Below are 16159 nucleotides of genomic sequence, written 5' to 3'. Positions count from 1 at the left end.
AATCTATGTTTTCATGCTCTGCTTGTTACAAAATTTTGATTTTAATGAAGTTGAATAGTTAATTCTTCTCGTGTTAGATCAAGACTATTGATTTGTGGAATTCCTGTATGCGTTTGTTTAGATCTTGCACTTTTCCTTATCGGAAAGTTTATATTGTCGGATAAACCTTATAATACGACTATACGAGATAATTATTTAAGACTTATTTGGAAAGTTTAGATTTTTTTTTGTCACTTGCAGTAGTTATGCAGAAGTTTTGTAATTTGTACCTTTTTAGGTTCATGCTTTACTAAACGTCTTATAACTTACATGAAACAGGATGAACAATTCACTGGAGTATTGTTGCAGCACGTTAACCGTGTGTTAAGTTGTTAAGATAGTTTCAGATTATTACAATATAAAGCAAATGGATCGACGGGACACTTCAGGTTTTGTCAGCGGCGGGTGCGATGTTCTCAGCATGTGTTGACAGTTAACCCTCGTAGTCTAGATCTTTAGCTTAGAAATACCCTTAAGTTTGTGGATATTATTTATAACAGCCGAAGTTAGGTAACTTGTTCTTTTGCTAATAAGTTTGATCAACATCAAACAAGAGACTCGCGTTTCACTTCAATGGATAACCGGTTCCATGTTAACGGTTTTGCTGCAAACCATGTTCCCGATGCCTTTAGAAACCTCAGCAACTCTTTCCATGTCGTCGGGTCCAGATCTGGGTCTGGATCGGGTTATGCAGCGGATACCACACTGCGATTGGATTTCCCAGGTTCGTTTAATCACTCTGGTCAAGCCTCAAAAGGTATCAAAAGGAAATGGGGTTCGGTAAACGGGTCAAGGGATATGCAACCCGGGTTTCCATTTAGCCTATCGTTAGGCCACTCTCCAAGCTCCTCAGACAGCAAGGCCAGCTCAGCAACAGGGTGCACCAACATGTCATCCGCTGAAGAAACCGATGAAGAGTCGTCAATGGACCTTGAGTTGGATTTTAGTCTCCACCTTGGCGGTGATAAGACAGCTGTCAAAAAGAAAGCGCCCATCTGTAACAAACCATCGATGGTTGATCTTGAACTGAGTTTATTCTCTGTGCCCGCCGAGTCTGATGTCACCACTGTTCACCTTAGCCCGCCACCTGTCGGGTGTGACCTCAACATGGATGATGGATCAATGTCATCACATCTGGAAAGAAAGAATCCATCATCCAGCTTTATAACCATGCCAACAAGTTCAGTCACATGTTCATCTGGAATAAGCGAGCCACATCAGCAGCAGAGAACCGGTAGTACAAAGACATGCCAATTCGAGGGATGTGGAAAGGGTGCACGCGGTGCTTCTGGGCTTTGCATCGCACATGGTGGTGGTCGGCGATGTCAAAAACCCGGGTGCAATAAAGGTGCCGAGGGTCGAACCGCTTTCTGCAAAGCCCACGGTGGCGGTCGCAGATGCGAGTTCTTGGGTTGCACCAAGAGCTCAGAAGGTCGAACCGATTTCTGCATCGCTCACGGTGGCGGTCGAAGGTGCAGCCACGAAGGTTGCACCCGTGCAGCACGAGGGAAATCCGGATTATGCATCCGCCATGGTGGCGGTAAACGATGCCAGAAAGAGAACTGCACCAAAAGTGCTGAAGGGCTGTCTCGTCTGTGCATATCTCATGGTGGCGGCCGCCGGTGTCAGTTTCCGGCATGCACGAAAGGCGCACAAGGAAGCACCATGTTCTGCAAGGCGCACGGTGGTGGGAAGCGGTGCACGTTTGAAGGGTGTACAAAGGGTGCGGAAGGTAGCACCCCGTTCTGCAAGGGTCATGGCGGTGGAAAGCGTTGCGCGTACGACGGTGGTGGCGTTTGCCCGAAAAGTGTCCACGGTGGAACCCTATTTTGTGTGGCGCATGGTGGTGGGAAAAGATGTGCAGTCCCCGATTGTACCAGAAGTGCACGGGGGCGTACCTACTGTTGTGTCAGACACGGTGGTGGTAAACGATGCCAGTTTGTCGGGTGTGGGAAAAGTGCACAAGGTAGCACCGATTTCTGTAAGGCTCACGGTGGTGGGAAAAGATGCTCATGGGGCCAGCCCGGTTCAGAATATGGAACCAATGATCAAGTTTGTAATGCATTTGCTAGGGGTAAAACGGGGTTATGCACCTCTCACGGTGCTTTGGTTCAAGACAAACGGGTGCATGGTGGTGCGACATTGGGAACCTTGGTTCAGGATACCGCAGTTAGCCAGGCTCAAAAGATGGTCTTATCTCCTCCAGGCGCTACCGGGTTTACTGCTTCAGGATTCAAGCCTCTCGTTGTGCAACAAGCGAATAATAATGTGGCGGATGGTGCGAGGCGGTCAAGTGGTGCGGAAGGGAGGGTTCACGGCGGGAGTTTGATTGCTATGCTGGCGGCAGGAAGTGGTTCGGATGAAGGGAACGCGATGGCTCGAAAATGGATATGAAAAGGTTGGTGGTAGTGTTGACAGAATGTTTGTTTTGTTTTGTTTGTAGATTGTGTTATGTATTCAAAGTGTGTGGTTGTGTATGAATAAGTGGGAAGCTAGCTTTGTAACTAGAGTTGGTTTTCCAAGTGTTGGTCATTTGCTATTTCCTTGTATATTGGATGAATCAGCCTTAGCTACAATGTTCTTTGTTAATATGTTTGTTATCTGTTAAGACTGTTACTGTTATGTTTTTGACTTTGGTTCTTTTAGATCTATGAAATAAACCCTCTAGTTGTATTTTGTTTGCAACAGGTTTAACAGTTTTTGCTATAAGCCTAGAATAAATTTACCCCATTTTCGTTTCGGATAAAATCTATCAACTCAACAGCAAAAAGCGAGCGTCTTATAATACATAAGATCTGACTCGGTTATTAAGTTTTCGACATGCTATATGCTTTCTTCATGTTTAAAATAATTTTGAAGTAGTCTCGTTGACTTACACCGTATGTCCATAATAGTGCGGACCTTAGACATAATGTCTTTCGGGTAGAATAGTATGAGTTTTTTTTGTAAGGTAGAAAGATCTTTCGTCAATCGGCATAATGATATTACTTCTTTGCAAGTCAGAAAGACGTGCGAAAACAATAGTACTTATAAACATTCTTTCAGTATCGCAAATGTTTGCAAAATGAACAAAATGGTTTTTATGTTGTTTGTAAATTGTTTCTATGTTATGTATGCTTTAGCCTTAGTTGCATAAGCCGGCGAAATGTATTTTAGAAGATAACAATTAATAACATCAATTGTCTATTTTAAAGAGAAAGTTCCTAGTGTATTTAAGTTAAATCTTGATTTGTTTAACAAAGTTTCAAACATATATTAGATTTCATATTATTAGAATCTGTATTCTTACACTATGTTGATAAAATATGTATTCTAAATAAGAATTATATGAAAACAATCAAGAAACTATAGTAATCTGCTCTGAAAAATTGGAGAGTGTGGTGGCTTAATACACAAGAAAGTTGTTGATAAAAAAAAAATAATAAATAAAACAATATTTTTGAACAGATCCAAATAGCACATCCCCCCATGACCCAATATTATTATGGGCTTCTACAAGCCGATTAAATTTTTAAAAAAATAAAAAATCCTTTTTATAGAAAAAAGAAAAATTAAATGTCAGAAGTGGGATTTGAACCCACGCCCCCTTTCGGAGACCAGAACTTGAGTCTGGCGCCTTAGACCACTCGGCCATCCTGACGTTGTTGGTTTGTTTTAAAATTGAATGTATACAAATATTAATAAGTTCACACATTTTTTATATGTTGGCCTTATTTTTCTTTTCAATACTAATTATCGTTTTAGTTTCTACAAGAGTTAACCAGACTTCATTTAGGTGTAACTATTTTTTTTCTTCTTTTTTTGTTATTAAGATTTTTATTAAGCATATAACCCTCAAGTGTAGTTTTTACTGATTACCAACCCATTTTCCAAAAGAAAAAAAAAACAACTACAGAATTGTATACTGGATATGAGATGATTGCAACTAAGTAATTGCCTTGTAACCTACACTACTCATCTTAGTCTATGTTTAATAAAATCTTTGAAAATAAATTATACTATCTATGCTACTTACAATATCATGCCATAAAAGTGTAGGAATCGCATTTGATTCAATATTTCATCTTTTAGGATATAACTAAGAATAATAACATCTATGATTACAAACTACGATATTATGTCATCTAGTGTAACATATATCATGCCATAAGAAACAATGATTAAGAAAACAGATTTCAATGATGCTCATGTGTTGAAGATGACTAACTAGTTCGAAATCACACCAGAACTTTTATGTGTTGTATCTTTATTCTTTAACGAAACCAAAAATTAAAAGTAGGTGCTGTTGGATGAAGTATAAAGAGAGAGTCAATTTGTTTATGCGTCACTCACGTAATGATACTGAATCGATAGTGTATTCACATGATCACATCCCTCTTTTACAAATTACAAGACTTCAATCTCTCTTATGTTGTCTTTTGGGCTCGCTTTATTTCTATTTCATATGTTAGAAATGAGCCTTTTGCTGTAAAGAAACCATTTTTAATGTAAGTTGGCGCAAAATCTAGCTTGTGCAAGCTTGAGATCTTCTGTTGAACAATCACAGTTTTGCAGATATGTAAGAGTTTTATGTTTCTAAGCCAATGAAGCAACTATTCACTTTAAGATAATTATATATAATTTATTCAAGCATCGCATCAAACTCTGCATCCGTAATATACATTTTGAATGAACACGAAAAAACTTATGTCAAATGGGATTCTAGTTTGCTCATACCATCACTAAGTTTCGTTGGATCATGTATGTGCATATGAGTTATACATACCTCTTTATGGTATGAATGTATGATAATATTTGCGCATTACTTTTGGTAGTCAATCTAGTGTTTAATCAATGTACGAAACATCATGAGATTAACTTACATTTTATTCGTGATCATGTTCAGAGCGTTGTTAAAATTATCGCTCTTCTAGCTGAAAGGTTGTCTTTCACTTAGATTGACAATTTACGATCCAATCCTCACATTGCTGAAATCGTTTAGCTTGAGAAGCGGGTATTAGAATTACGTTGCCTCCACATTTGGTATGCACTTTGTGTTTCTTGTAGCAATGCTTACTAATAATTATAGCCTAAATAATGTTTCTTTAAAAAATATTTTCAAGATCAAAGAAAATATTATGAAAAAGTAACTGACCAAAATAATACACTTTTAAAAAAAATCTCAATAATATGTCAGAAGTGGGATTTGAACCCACGCCCTCTCTCGAAGACCAGAACTTGAGTCTGGCGCCTTAGACCACTCGGCCATCCTGACAATTTGTTTATCTTCATTTTCTTTATTTACTTATTTGGGTACTTATTCAGCAACAAAAAAATTTCAGTTAGGTTATTATTAATTATAGTTATTAAAAATTTACAAAATTATATCAAAAAATATTTAAGATAAAAGTAATTTAAATTTTATTGATATGTATTGTGAATTATATTTCATATATTCAATAGTTTTAAGGCATTTGATTGTCACAGAGATAATGTCTCTTAAGCCAAGAATAACATGCCTCCTAAAAGTCGTATAGAATTGATTTTTAAATAATATCAACACATGCATTTAATCTCATTTGACTGCCAGGACTACCATATAAATATTTTGTAAACTATTACAACTTGTAAAAACTTATAAATCAAACATATCAGTACAATTTTTTCTTGTTCATATTTAGAATTGTATACATTTACAAGCTAGTCAAGTCAGTCAAAAGGCAGGTCTAACAAGTCATTAAGACGTATGAATTTAGTTAAGGTCAAAACATCTTTCAAAATGGTCTTGGATTGAAACAAATTGTTTCAGAAGCAAGTATCAACTGGGCACCTAATCGTTTTATGACGGAGAGTGGTGGCGGACTGGCGGAGGTGGTTTCATGACTTCATGTGACAAAACAGTAGACTATATCATGGCCAAAAATGTTTTAGTTCTCTTTTGGTTTTGCATGAACTGTGTCCACAAAAAAGTGTGTATTTGTATTTTGAGTCCAGGTGTGACATACATTTGTGTGCTTCAAAATTTTGAATCCAGTGGGCAATTTATGTTCTTTTATTTTATCTTTAATTTGTAAGAGAGCTGATTGTCGCAACAGGGGTACGTTTTACAACACTCTTTAAAAGGAACAGTAGTGCAGGAGGCGCATGTTTCTATTGGAGGCAGAGCGGTGAAGTTCCATGACTTCCATCTCTAACCACATTAAAACTTATACGCGACCCACTTTCAAGATGTTTCTTCAACAGGGGAGCTGAATGTCACATAGCTTACCTTTGACAATGGGACACTCGATTGTGTAAGTCAAACCTTTTTCTCTGATACGACAATGATCTGAAGCAACGATAACAAAATGCAAGACATGTAACCCAAAGAAAGTTTCATTGTTTCCCTAAAGAGCTTACAAGCTTTACAAAGTAAAGTTGAATGAAAATTTGGAGGAAATTCAGCTCATTCAAGCAAATGAGTAACAAGTAAATATCTAAACTTTTTTCCGACCGAACTCAGCCCATTCTTGTAAGGACCCATATCAAAACCAACTCCACTAATTTCCTAGCCAGCATACAAAAACATCAGCATCAGCATCAGCATCAAAACTGAACCTGGGGTCAGTTTAAAAGGGCAAGTTGATACCTTACAATTATTAGAGGAACACTCGACCCCGCAATTTTAACGGTTATCATATGTTCTGGCATTGTTTTGTTGTTTTTATCATAAAAAGAACATGTTTGATCATTGATGAGAGAAGTGTCAAATGAGCACTTTAAAAAACTTTGGGTATAAACTGCATGCATATAATATTTGACCAAAAACACAAAACCAAACATACCACTAAATCATATTAGTTTTGCAACAAAGTGCCACCTAAACAAAAACTGTAACACCATGTATGAAACATAACAAACATCACCATGACTCTAAAAAACAAGTAAATATATTTGGGCAGGAGGGTCTATACATATATATGGACCTATATCATCAACCCCACTTACCCTAAATCATAAAAACACAATTCTGAGTATCTGACTGGAAAACAATAAAACCATTTTTTGAGATATAAAACACACCTAGTATGCATCTTCTTTCCTTAAACCTTCTTATCTTTCAATTCTTTAATCGACCTCGGGATCTTACACAACACTTTCTCATCCAACGCTTTGTATTGCTTCTTGATTTCAATCCATGCTTTCTCTGCAAGCGGGTCTATCTTGTCCTCGTATTTGTCATACGCCACAGGCACCGAGAACAGCAACACAACCGCTGCATCATATTCAAAAATCAGTAAAATAACATTATACAAAAATTGTATGTAACATTAACTAGCAAGTGTTATGAAGCTTACATATGTAAACCAGTGTCAAAAAGTTGCAGCTATTGCTGATGAATGACACAAACCACAAGCCAGCGATAACCTGATCAATATAATATTAGAAAAAACATTAATTTGCATGTGAATTATCTAATCAATAAACAATAAGAATTGATTACAAAATATTGCAGCTTACAGATAAGAACTTCTTCAAATCTTTCCCTGAGGCAATATCATGTATAGATGCGAAACCTCGGTTAATTTCAATCCTCAATGAAGACACAATTTCCAAAACAGGTTTCTCTGGAATAGAAACTTCTGGAATTTTTGGTGGGGACCTGTAAACGAAGCATCGAGTCATGCATAAATATAATAATCATCAAAGAGTAAATAAGTAGCAGATTGTTGAAATTTTAAAATACTCACTTCTTGATGAAAGTTGAGGCATTTGACCATAAGAACAGTAGTGTTAATGTAAGTATCAGACTGTGGCAAACAAGAGTCAGCAGATGATATTCCAACACTTCAAATAGAAACCAGATAATCGTCGCACCACCTAGGATCCCACCCGATAGTTTCTTATCCTTCCACAGAAGCAGATCGGCCGCTTTACACACAATCAAAAAGTAAGACCATTAGCAAAAGAACAAAATCATTTAGCAAGCTCAACATTGGTAACTTTGTATTATATACACAAAAAAAGCAACTTAAATGAGCACTAATGTGAGCTTCGGTATCTTATAATAATGAGAGGAAACCAACTTTTGCTTTAAAAATTATAAAATTATAGACATTAAGCTTCCATTAAAAAATAAAGTGGGATATTAATCATATTATCAACCTTTATGATGCAAAAAGCTACAACCTTAACTGGAAAAGACCTCATTAATAATTAAAGAAAAAGCGTGTATCCTTTTACTTTAGTTTTAGAGAATCAAACTAAAAGAACAAGTTTAACAATATGCTAAGTGCTTGATCTAGATGTAGTAGCCAAACAAACTCCTAATCAACAAATACCTATTTCACAAGTTATAACTAGATCCATGAATTAACTCCCAATCCATACAGTAAGATATCGATCTAAGGTTGAAATCAATAGTTATAAAATCACCATTTTGCTTAATAAATTAAATTTACAAACATTAGGCTTCAATGAATGGGATATCAATCATATTATTAAACTTTAGGAAGCAAAAAAGTAACATCTTAACTGGAAAAGACCCCATCAATAATTAAAGAAAAAAGTTCTTCACTTCTCATTTTACTTTAGTTTTAACTTTCAAACAATAAAACTAAAAGAACAAATCGCAGTGATTTAACAATATGTTAAGTGCTTGATCTACCAATCTAGATGCAAAAGCCAACTGAACTCTTAATCATACAAACTAAAATAAGATCTACGATTGTGATCAACAGGTTATACAGAAATTAATCAACTGAATGCATAAGCAATTAAAACATATTCCTATTTCAGAAATTACAGCTAGATCTACTTTTGTCATCAATAGATTATAAAATCATAATTATCACTACACAAGTTATATAGAAATTAAACAACTGAATACGTAAGCAATAATAACATACACCTATTTCACAAATTACAATCAGATCTTCTACTGTTTCAATCAGTAAGCTATAAAATCATGATTATTATTATCACTTTACAAATTTACAGAAATTACCCAACTAAATACGTAAGCAATTAAAACATATTCCTATTCACAAACTACAATTGATCTACTGTTGTCACCAATAGGTTAATAAGCTCGTGATTATTATCAGCTTATCACTACACAAATTGTACAGAAATGAAACAACTAAAGCAATTAATACACATACTTATTTCACAAATTACGATTAGATCTGCAGTTGCAATCAACAGATTACGAAATAACGATTGATAGTACAAAAATTATACAGAAATTAAACAACAAAAGCAATTAAACCATAACATATTTCACAAATTACAATTAGATCTACTGCTTTCATCAATATGCCATAAAATCTTGATTATCATCACTACACTAATTATACATAAATTAAACAACTAAAGCAATTAAAAAAATATTCCTATTCAGATCTACTGTTGCAGTCATGATGTTATAAAACCATAATTATTATCAGTTTATCACTACACAAATTATACAGAAATTAATCAACTAAAACACATACCTATTCACTAATATAATTAGATCTACTGTTATCACCAATAAGTTATAAAAAAATTATTATGAGCTTATAACTACACAAATTAAACATACACATATTTCACAAACTACAATTAGATCTACAGTTACAGTCAATAAGTTATAAAATAACGATTATTAGTTATTACTGTACGGAAACTAAGCAACAGCATAAATAAAAAAGTTAGGGCAAAGTATTAATATTATTATACGTTTTCCACCGCCGAAGACATGATGAACCGGTTTTTGCCTTCCAAAGAGACGAAACACCTTCGATTTGATCTCTGAAACCTTGCTATCGTCGTCTGAATCTGAAGACGAGTCGTTCTTGAGGTCGTGAATCTTGTCCGTTACCTTCTCAATAAACGATTCGGACTTGTTATCTTCGTGATTTGACATACTGAATTTGAATAGAATCAAAACCCTAATTGATTTTTGAATTGGTTTGGAATTGGAGTGTTGAGTGATGTGAAGAATGTGTGAGTTGATGCTTAGGTGGTTTTTATATACTCAAGGGTTTGAAGCCGAGCCTTAGGTTTGGAGTTGTGGTGTTTTACCGAGCCTGGTGGTTTGGAGATGGGTTTTTATGCTAATTGGCGTGATTGATGTGTGTAAGGTTACACACGAGTTTGGGTTAGGTTTGTTTTACCCCTTTTATTTTGTTTAGTTGTCCTTTTTTTCCGGTGTACGTTTCGCATTCAACTCAACAATTACAGTAAAGTGACAGGAAAACGTATCATGCACGACTAGCTACACTCTGGTTAGAAAATTTATAGCTTCTTGAGCTTGAAAACAAGGTTGTTTCTAGGGACAATGAAACTAATCAAGGGCTTTTATGCCTCAACTTCCTAAGGCTCCCAATATTTAAAACAAACTAATAATTACACATTTATAATTTGAAATTTGGATTTGTGTGCGTGATTTGAGTGATGTTTAAGCTGAATTAAATATAAAAAGGTGTGAGGAACTACGTTATTTTTTATTTACGGAAAATGATGACAACATCTTAATTTATGTATACTGAAAACAAAATAACCTTTTTACGACAGTGCCCCGTTTTTATATGTTTTTTTGGGCCTCCAAAGAGGTTGAGCCGGTCCTACTAGAAAACCGAATGTATCAAAAGTAAGTTGACAAGTATACATACTCGGTTTTGATTTGGAGTTGAGAGGATATAATTATAGACAAGCTTAGATATATAGTTAAAGGTTATACACATTATATGTATAATTAAATATATTGATGTGTTTTAAAAGTAGTACAATATATTCAGTGATAAATCTTAAATGAAAAAGCAGTGGTGGTGGGCTCAAATTTTCGGAAAAAATGAGGGGGGCTCAAATTTTCGACGAAGGCTGCAAAATTTACATAATTGAACAACAAAAGAGGATCTGGTTTAAATTTTCAGACAAAAACGAGGGGAGCTCAAATTTTCAATGAAAACTGATTAATTTCCTTTACTAAGCAAAAAAAACGGGAGGGGGGGGGGGGCACCCGGGGCCATAATAAAGGTTTACCCATAAATATATTGATTTAATGGTATGGTGTCGTCAATTATAAAAGTAAGATTGTTTGTTTAAATTCTCGTAAGTGCAAGGTAAATATGAAACTTTGGTGATAAATAAATTGCGTTTTTTTATTCTTCGTCAAGAAGTCACATTATTTTATAACTTCGTCATGAAGTCTTGAAAAGTGATTTTATTGCTACGTCACTTTCATCGGCATAAACGTCTCCGTAAGCAGCCTGGATTATAATTATTTTGCTACTATAACAATTAGGTTATTTACTTAATTACTTATTTATAAATTTATAGAGTTTTTGTTTTTATAATTAGTCACACATTAATACTTATAATGTCCTTTTACAAAAATTCCAAAACATAGAATTTAATTTTTGAGGTGACGTGCCATTAACGGCCGTGCATGCACGTCGTTAACATGGGGTCCACTAGCTTTCACAAGTGTGTGACAGGTGGCAATCATCCAGAATGTCCATCGACACAAGACAACAACTTTTAGTAAGTTTTGACAAATGTTCGTATTCTTACATTTTCTATAATTCTATGTATGCAAAACAATCATAGGTTAAGATTTGAAATGAAGATTTTTCATCAATGTACGGTAAATAATGATGTCTCATAATTCGCTCTTCAGTTTATAATCGACGATAATAGATTTTTAGATTAAACGCGATTACTATGTCAATTAACGTGTGCAAATTTTGAAAGAACAAAGTTTTGAGGATGTAAAATCTCAACTCGAATCATTATCATGCTTTTAGATAGCCTATATATGATAATACTATAATAGCATCGGGCCAAATTTAAAAGACGGTAATCTTCAATTCATGAGATGAAAATTAAACGAGTTAATTATGAATAATTGTTAGTTTGAATTAATAAGCTTTGCCTAATTGGTTTATTTGATTATTATAATAACGTTTGAATTGTGTTACGACTTAGGAGTTAGTATGAATATATACTTATATGGTTAGAGGACTTAGAGATTCAGACTTTGAGATTATTGTAATTTATGTTTTTTATTTTACAATAATAAAAAGGGTCGAACAAGTTGTTCGGTTTTGTGTTTGTGTGTTTGATCAATGGTCCGATTTTAGAAAAAAACTTACAACGGGTTTGGTTTATTTTAACGTTGCTATATACAATATACAATATATATATATATATATATATATATATATATTAAGGGGAGTATCTCATATAATAGTAACAAACTTTCAAAAGTGTTCCAATTAGGTCACTCATGTAAATTTCCTCAAATCGGGTCACTAAAAATTTCAAATCGAGTCTCACCGAATTTTTTGTGCGTTAAGAAAGAAATGAAGGATAAAATGTGGGGGTCATAATTTGCAATATATGTAGTTATATTTAAAAAAGTTTTAAAAAACGTTAATTATATTAAAATTCAAAAATAATATATAAAATCAACATCGTAACTCAACATCAACATAAATAAAAAGATAAAAGAAATTTCTTATATGAAACAAAAAAAAACATTAAAAAAAACATGTTAAAAACCTTTAATTTAATATAATATAAATGTTGAGTGACTTAATTGGAACATTTTTCATAGTTGATTAAATTAATTAAAACACTCTTAAAACTTGGTTACTATTTTATGAAATTGCCCCATTTTTTACGTATTAAAAGTTTCAAACTTGTTTATATATATATTTTCGAACCATCGTCTTACTTAAAACCAAACTCAATGCATCGTATAGAAGATTCATCATACATTGAATACAGGTCTTTTTCCAACCACTGTGTACATTACTCATTGAATACAGGTCTTTTTCCAACCGCTGTGTACATTACTCATTTTGACCCATAACATTAACTTAAGCAGATGTGTTTAAAAATCACAAATCTTAATTTAATATTTTAATTTATACTAGCTTGTCATTAAACCCATTGGGTTTATTTTTAACCACACTTTTTAAGGGTATCATTACATATATGATTATATTCCCATCATAATCTCTTCTTTACCTAATACAAATTTTTTATATAAGAAATAATTATTATAAGAAATTAGGTGATTATAATTTTGAACAATGAAAATGAAGTGAAAGTGAGAGGAAATCAATCAATCAATCATACCTAGTAAAATCCCACCGACAGCAGAGCTATAGGTAGGGTCTAAGGAAGGTGGGATGTAGGCACACCGTACCTCTATTCAAAGGAATAAAGAGGTGAAAGTGAGAGGAAATGATGTAAGTAAAAGGGGACACGTTGTCCCTCAAAGCTGCTATCATGATCCCATAAACTTTTTGGGTTTTATTCACGTGCCTCCCACCCAACCTTTTATTTTCTTAGAATATTCATCCACTTGAATATTCTTGGCTTAGCTTAACTTAACTTCGTGGTATAACAATTTAGTTATAATTTGAGTGGTGGTTGAATAAGTTAAGAAGTAATTATAAATTAACATTAATAAAAACTAAAAAGGTGCTTAGATGCCAAAACAAAAACCATCTCACATATTATAACTCTTTTTTTTATACAAAGATGTATTGATTTTTATTAATCTTAACTATCATTTTTTAGTTGACGTCGGTTCCAACAAGTGAATTGCTGATAACGATCCTATCTTTTATCATATTTGTTCTCAACAATGCATGACTAATAGTATGCTAACGTCGTTAGTTACAGGTTGCCGGAAAACAAGTTTTTGGCCAAAAAACTCATATTTTTTTGGGAAAACTTAACATTTTCGTCCCATGTTGCATTTTTATGTGGTCTTCAGTTTGAGTTTTTTTTAGCAAAAACATGTGATTTTTCCGGCCAAAAGCGTTTTTTCGACGACCTGCAACTAACATTGTTAGCAAATGGTTATTTGTGGATCATTAGAACAAATATGATAAAAGTTGAGATTGTTATCAATCAATGTTAGTTAGACCGACAACAACCAAAAAGTAATAGTTGAGATTTATAAAAACCTACCTTTTATAAATCATAATGGCAGACGCTTACAAGTTACAAGTTACATATGCATTTATTTATAGAGATAACAAACTAGGTTAAACACGTCTAAAATAAACAGACCCGGAATGGGCTACGACCGACTGCATGTAGCCGCACCTGCTTCTCAATCAAAACCGGTCTAAAGACCTACGAACCTAACAATCTATTCTCTTTTTATGTGCTTTTAATATGAGTATGTTATAAAAAATAAATAATATGTGCTACTAAATTGATATTCTAATACTACTTATGACGTTAATGGGAGAATAACAAACGGTCTACAAAGTTACTTCAAATTCTTCCATTTTAACATTGAAGTTTAGCAAATAATTAAGGATACTAATAAAACGTTTTGCACCAATGCCTAGCAAAAGAACACCATATTTAGGCTAGTCTTGGCAAGCTAAAACGAAGCTACACATAATATTATAAAGTGACCATTATATATATATATATATATATATATATATATATATATATATATATATATATATATGTAGTAACATCATTTTGACTTGTGTTTTACTTTTACGGGTTTACCTCAAATGGATGGAAAATAGGGTCAAGAGGAGAGCATACTTTGTGTCAAAATTACATTTTGATATAACACATTAACAATTAAGAATTCGATTTGACGGTTCTAGCTAGTTCTTGAAAATGAATGAAACATGTTAAGATTTTTTAATTCTATAATGATGAAGGTGTTGCGTAGGTGAACAAAATAGTTGCTTTAGAATAAATATTCAAAAATACTTGACAATAACTTAACAATAAAACACGCTAGAAGACTTTAGAAGCTATTACTAAAAAAAACAGTGTTAAAAAATCTCAACTAGGCGCTTATTAATCCCCATTAATCTCTAGTCGTCATCCACTGACTTATCGCCAATTAATCCCCATTTGTCCAAAATCAATGAAAATTGAGAAAAATATACATAAAATTTGTAATATATATTTATATTTGAAAATATATATATAAAAAAAATCAAATCCGAATAATCCAGACTAATAACTATTAATCCTGATTAATCGTTAATCCCTACCTCACCACTCGACTAGCGCCTAACAATTTTCACAACACTACTAAAAAGTACTCGTAATTGTTAACTTAAAAAAAAACAGTTTGGCAAAAAAATAAATAAAAAGTAAGAATAATGGTCCTTTTTGTATATTTAACCTTGAAGTATTGAAACTTACAACTTTCAAGGGACAAAAATAATCAGAAATATAAGAGCAAAAAGGTAAACAAATAACAAAATATTGTAAAACTAATATTTTGAGATTTTTAAAAATATGACTGGAGATACTGGGTATCAATCCCCGTACCTCTCACATGCTAAGCAAGCGCTCTACCATCTGAGCTACATCCCCATTTGGTTATCTAATTATTACACAATTATCTTATATATTATAAACTTTAAACTTTAAACAAAAGAAATAAAATTATCATAAAAAGCTCATTAAATGAATACTCTCAAAATCATTAAAAACACATTCGTTTGCTGATGTTATTCATTTATCGATAAAAGCTTGAAGTATCCGAAACATTATTCATTTAACGAGTCTATTTATTTATCACGCGATAGAAAATATGCAAAATGTGTTAAGCATAACTCAAACAAAATGAAAATAGCATACATACATGGTTGCATTATGGGGCCCAACAAGGGAAACTTTTCTGTACTACAAATACTACACCATAAACTCTAAAACTGTACACCAAACTACCAATTCAAATTACAATAAACTAACATATTTTACCAAAAGAATCAAAATTTTCACTTTGCGTTACCCTTTTCGTCCCCCCGGCTTTTCCATTCAAAAGGTACAAGTTTCCTCAGTTTTGAAGGCTTGTTTGGTAATTTTGCAGGCGGGGCAGTCATTGATCTTTTCAACAGACTACCACTACTTTCATGGTGTTTTAGTTCCGTCGGTGAACTCTTATTCTTGAACAATTTACTTGGAGATGATGACCTGCTTGATTGAGGTGTAAAAGTTGACCAATGGTATTGACTTTTGGTGGGGTCGTTGACTGGCTGTTTTAGTTTCTTTGAACTATGTGACTTGGCGCCATCTGGACCATTGATGGGTCCCACGGGTGGTCTTGAACTTGGGATGGTGAATAATGCTTTTTCGAGCTTCTCATCTGATGTTAACTTGCTAACTC

General features: G+C 33.6%; 2 protein-coding genes and 2 non-coding genes across 4 annotated transcripts; 1 reads left to right on the top strand and 3 right to left on the bottom strand.

Annotated features, from left to right (window-relative positions):
- Positions 1–313: 313 nt before the first annotated feature.
- On the top strand, positions 314–2600 carry LOC143543221 (uncharacterized). The gene has a single exon (XM_077035593.1). The coding sequence runs from the start codon at positions 613–615 to the stop codon at positions 2431–2433; it is 1821 nt and encodes a 606-aa protein (XP_076891708.1). The 5' UTR covers positions 314–612; the 3' UTR covers positions 2434–2600.
- A 995-nt stretch (positions 2601–3595) lies between these two features.
- TRNAL-CAA (transfer RNA leucine (anticodon CAA)) lies at positions 3596–3679 on the bottom strand. The gene has a single exon. It is a non-coding gene; the product is annotated as a tRNA-Leu (tRNA).
- A 1530-nt stretch (positions 3680–5209) lies between these two features.
- TRNAL-CAA (transfer RNA leucine (anticodon CAA)) lies at positions 5210–5293 on the bottom strand. The gene has a single exon. It is a non-coding gene; the product is annotated as a tRNA-Leu (tRNA).
- A 1529-nt stretch (positions 5294–6822) lies between these two features.
- LOC143543220 (reticulon-like protein B1) lies at positions 6823–9981 on the bottom strand. Its single transcript, XM_077035592.1, has 5 exons — positions 9721–9981; positions 7749–7929; positions 7519–7660; positions 7356–7425; positions 6823–7273 (listed from the first exon to the last, which is right to left on the bottom strand). Exons 1-5 carry the CDS (start codon positions 9905–9907, stop codon positions 7101–7103), a joined length of 753 nt encoding a protein of 250 aa, XP_076891707.1. The 5' UTR covers positions 9908–9981; the 3' UTR covers positions 6823–7100.
- Positions 9982–16159: the final 6178 nt, after the last annotated feature.

This window comes from Bidens hawaiensis, unplaced genomic scaffold (genome assembly GCF_021521415.1).
Source record: "Bidens hawaiensis isolate Kalapana, Puna unplaced genomic scaffold, B.hawaiensis_p1.1 tig00013078_1, whole genome shotgun sequence".
In the NCBI taxonomy this organism is placed as follows: domain Eukaryota; kingdom Viridiplantae; phylum Streptophyta; class Magnoliopsida; order Asterales; family Asteraceae; genus Bidens; species Bidens hawaiensis.
Note: the sequence above shows the minus strand (reverse complement) of the source record. Positions and strands in the feature narration are given on the sequence as shown.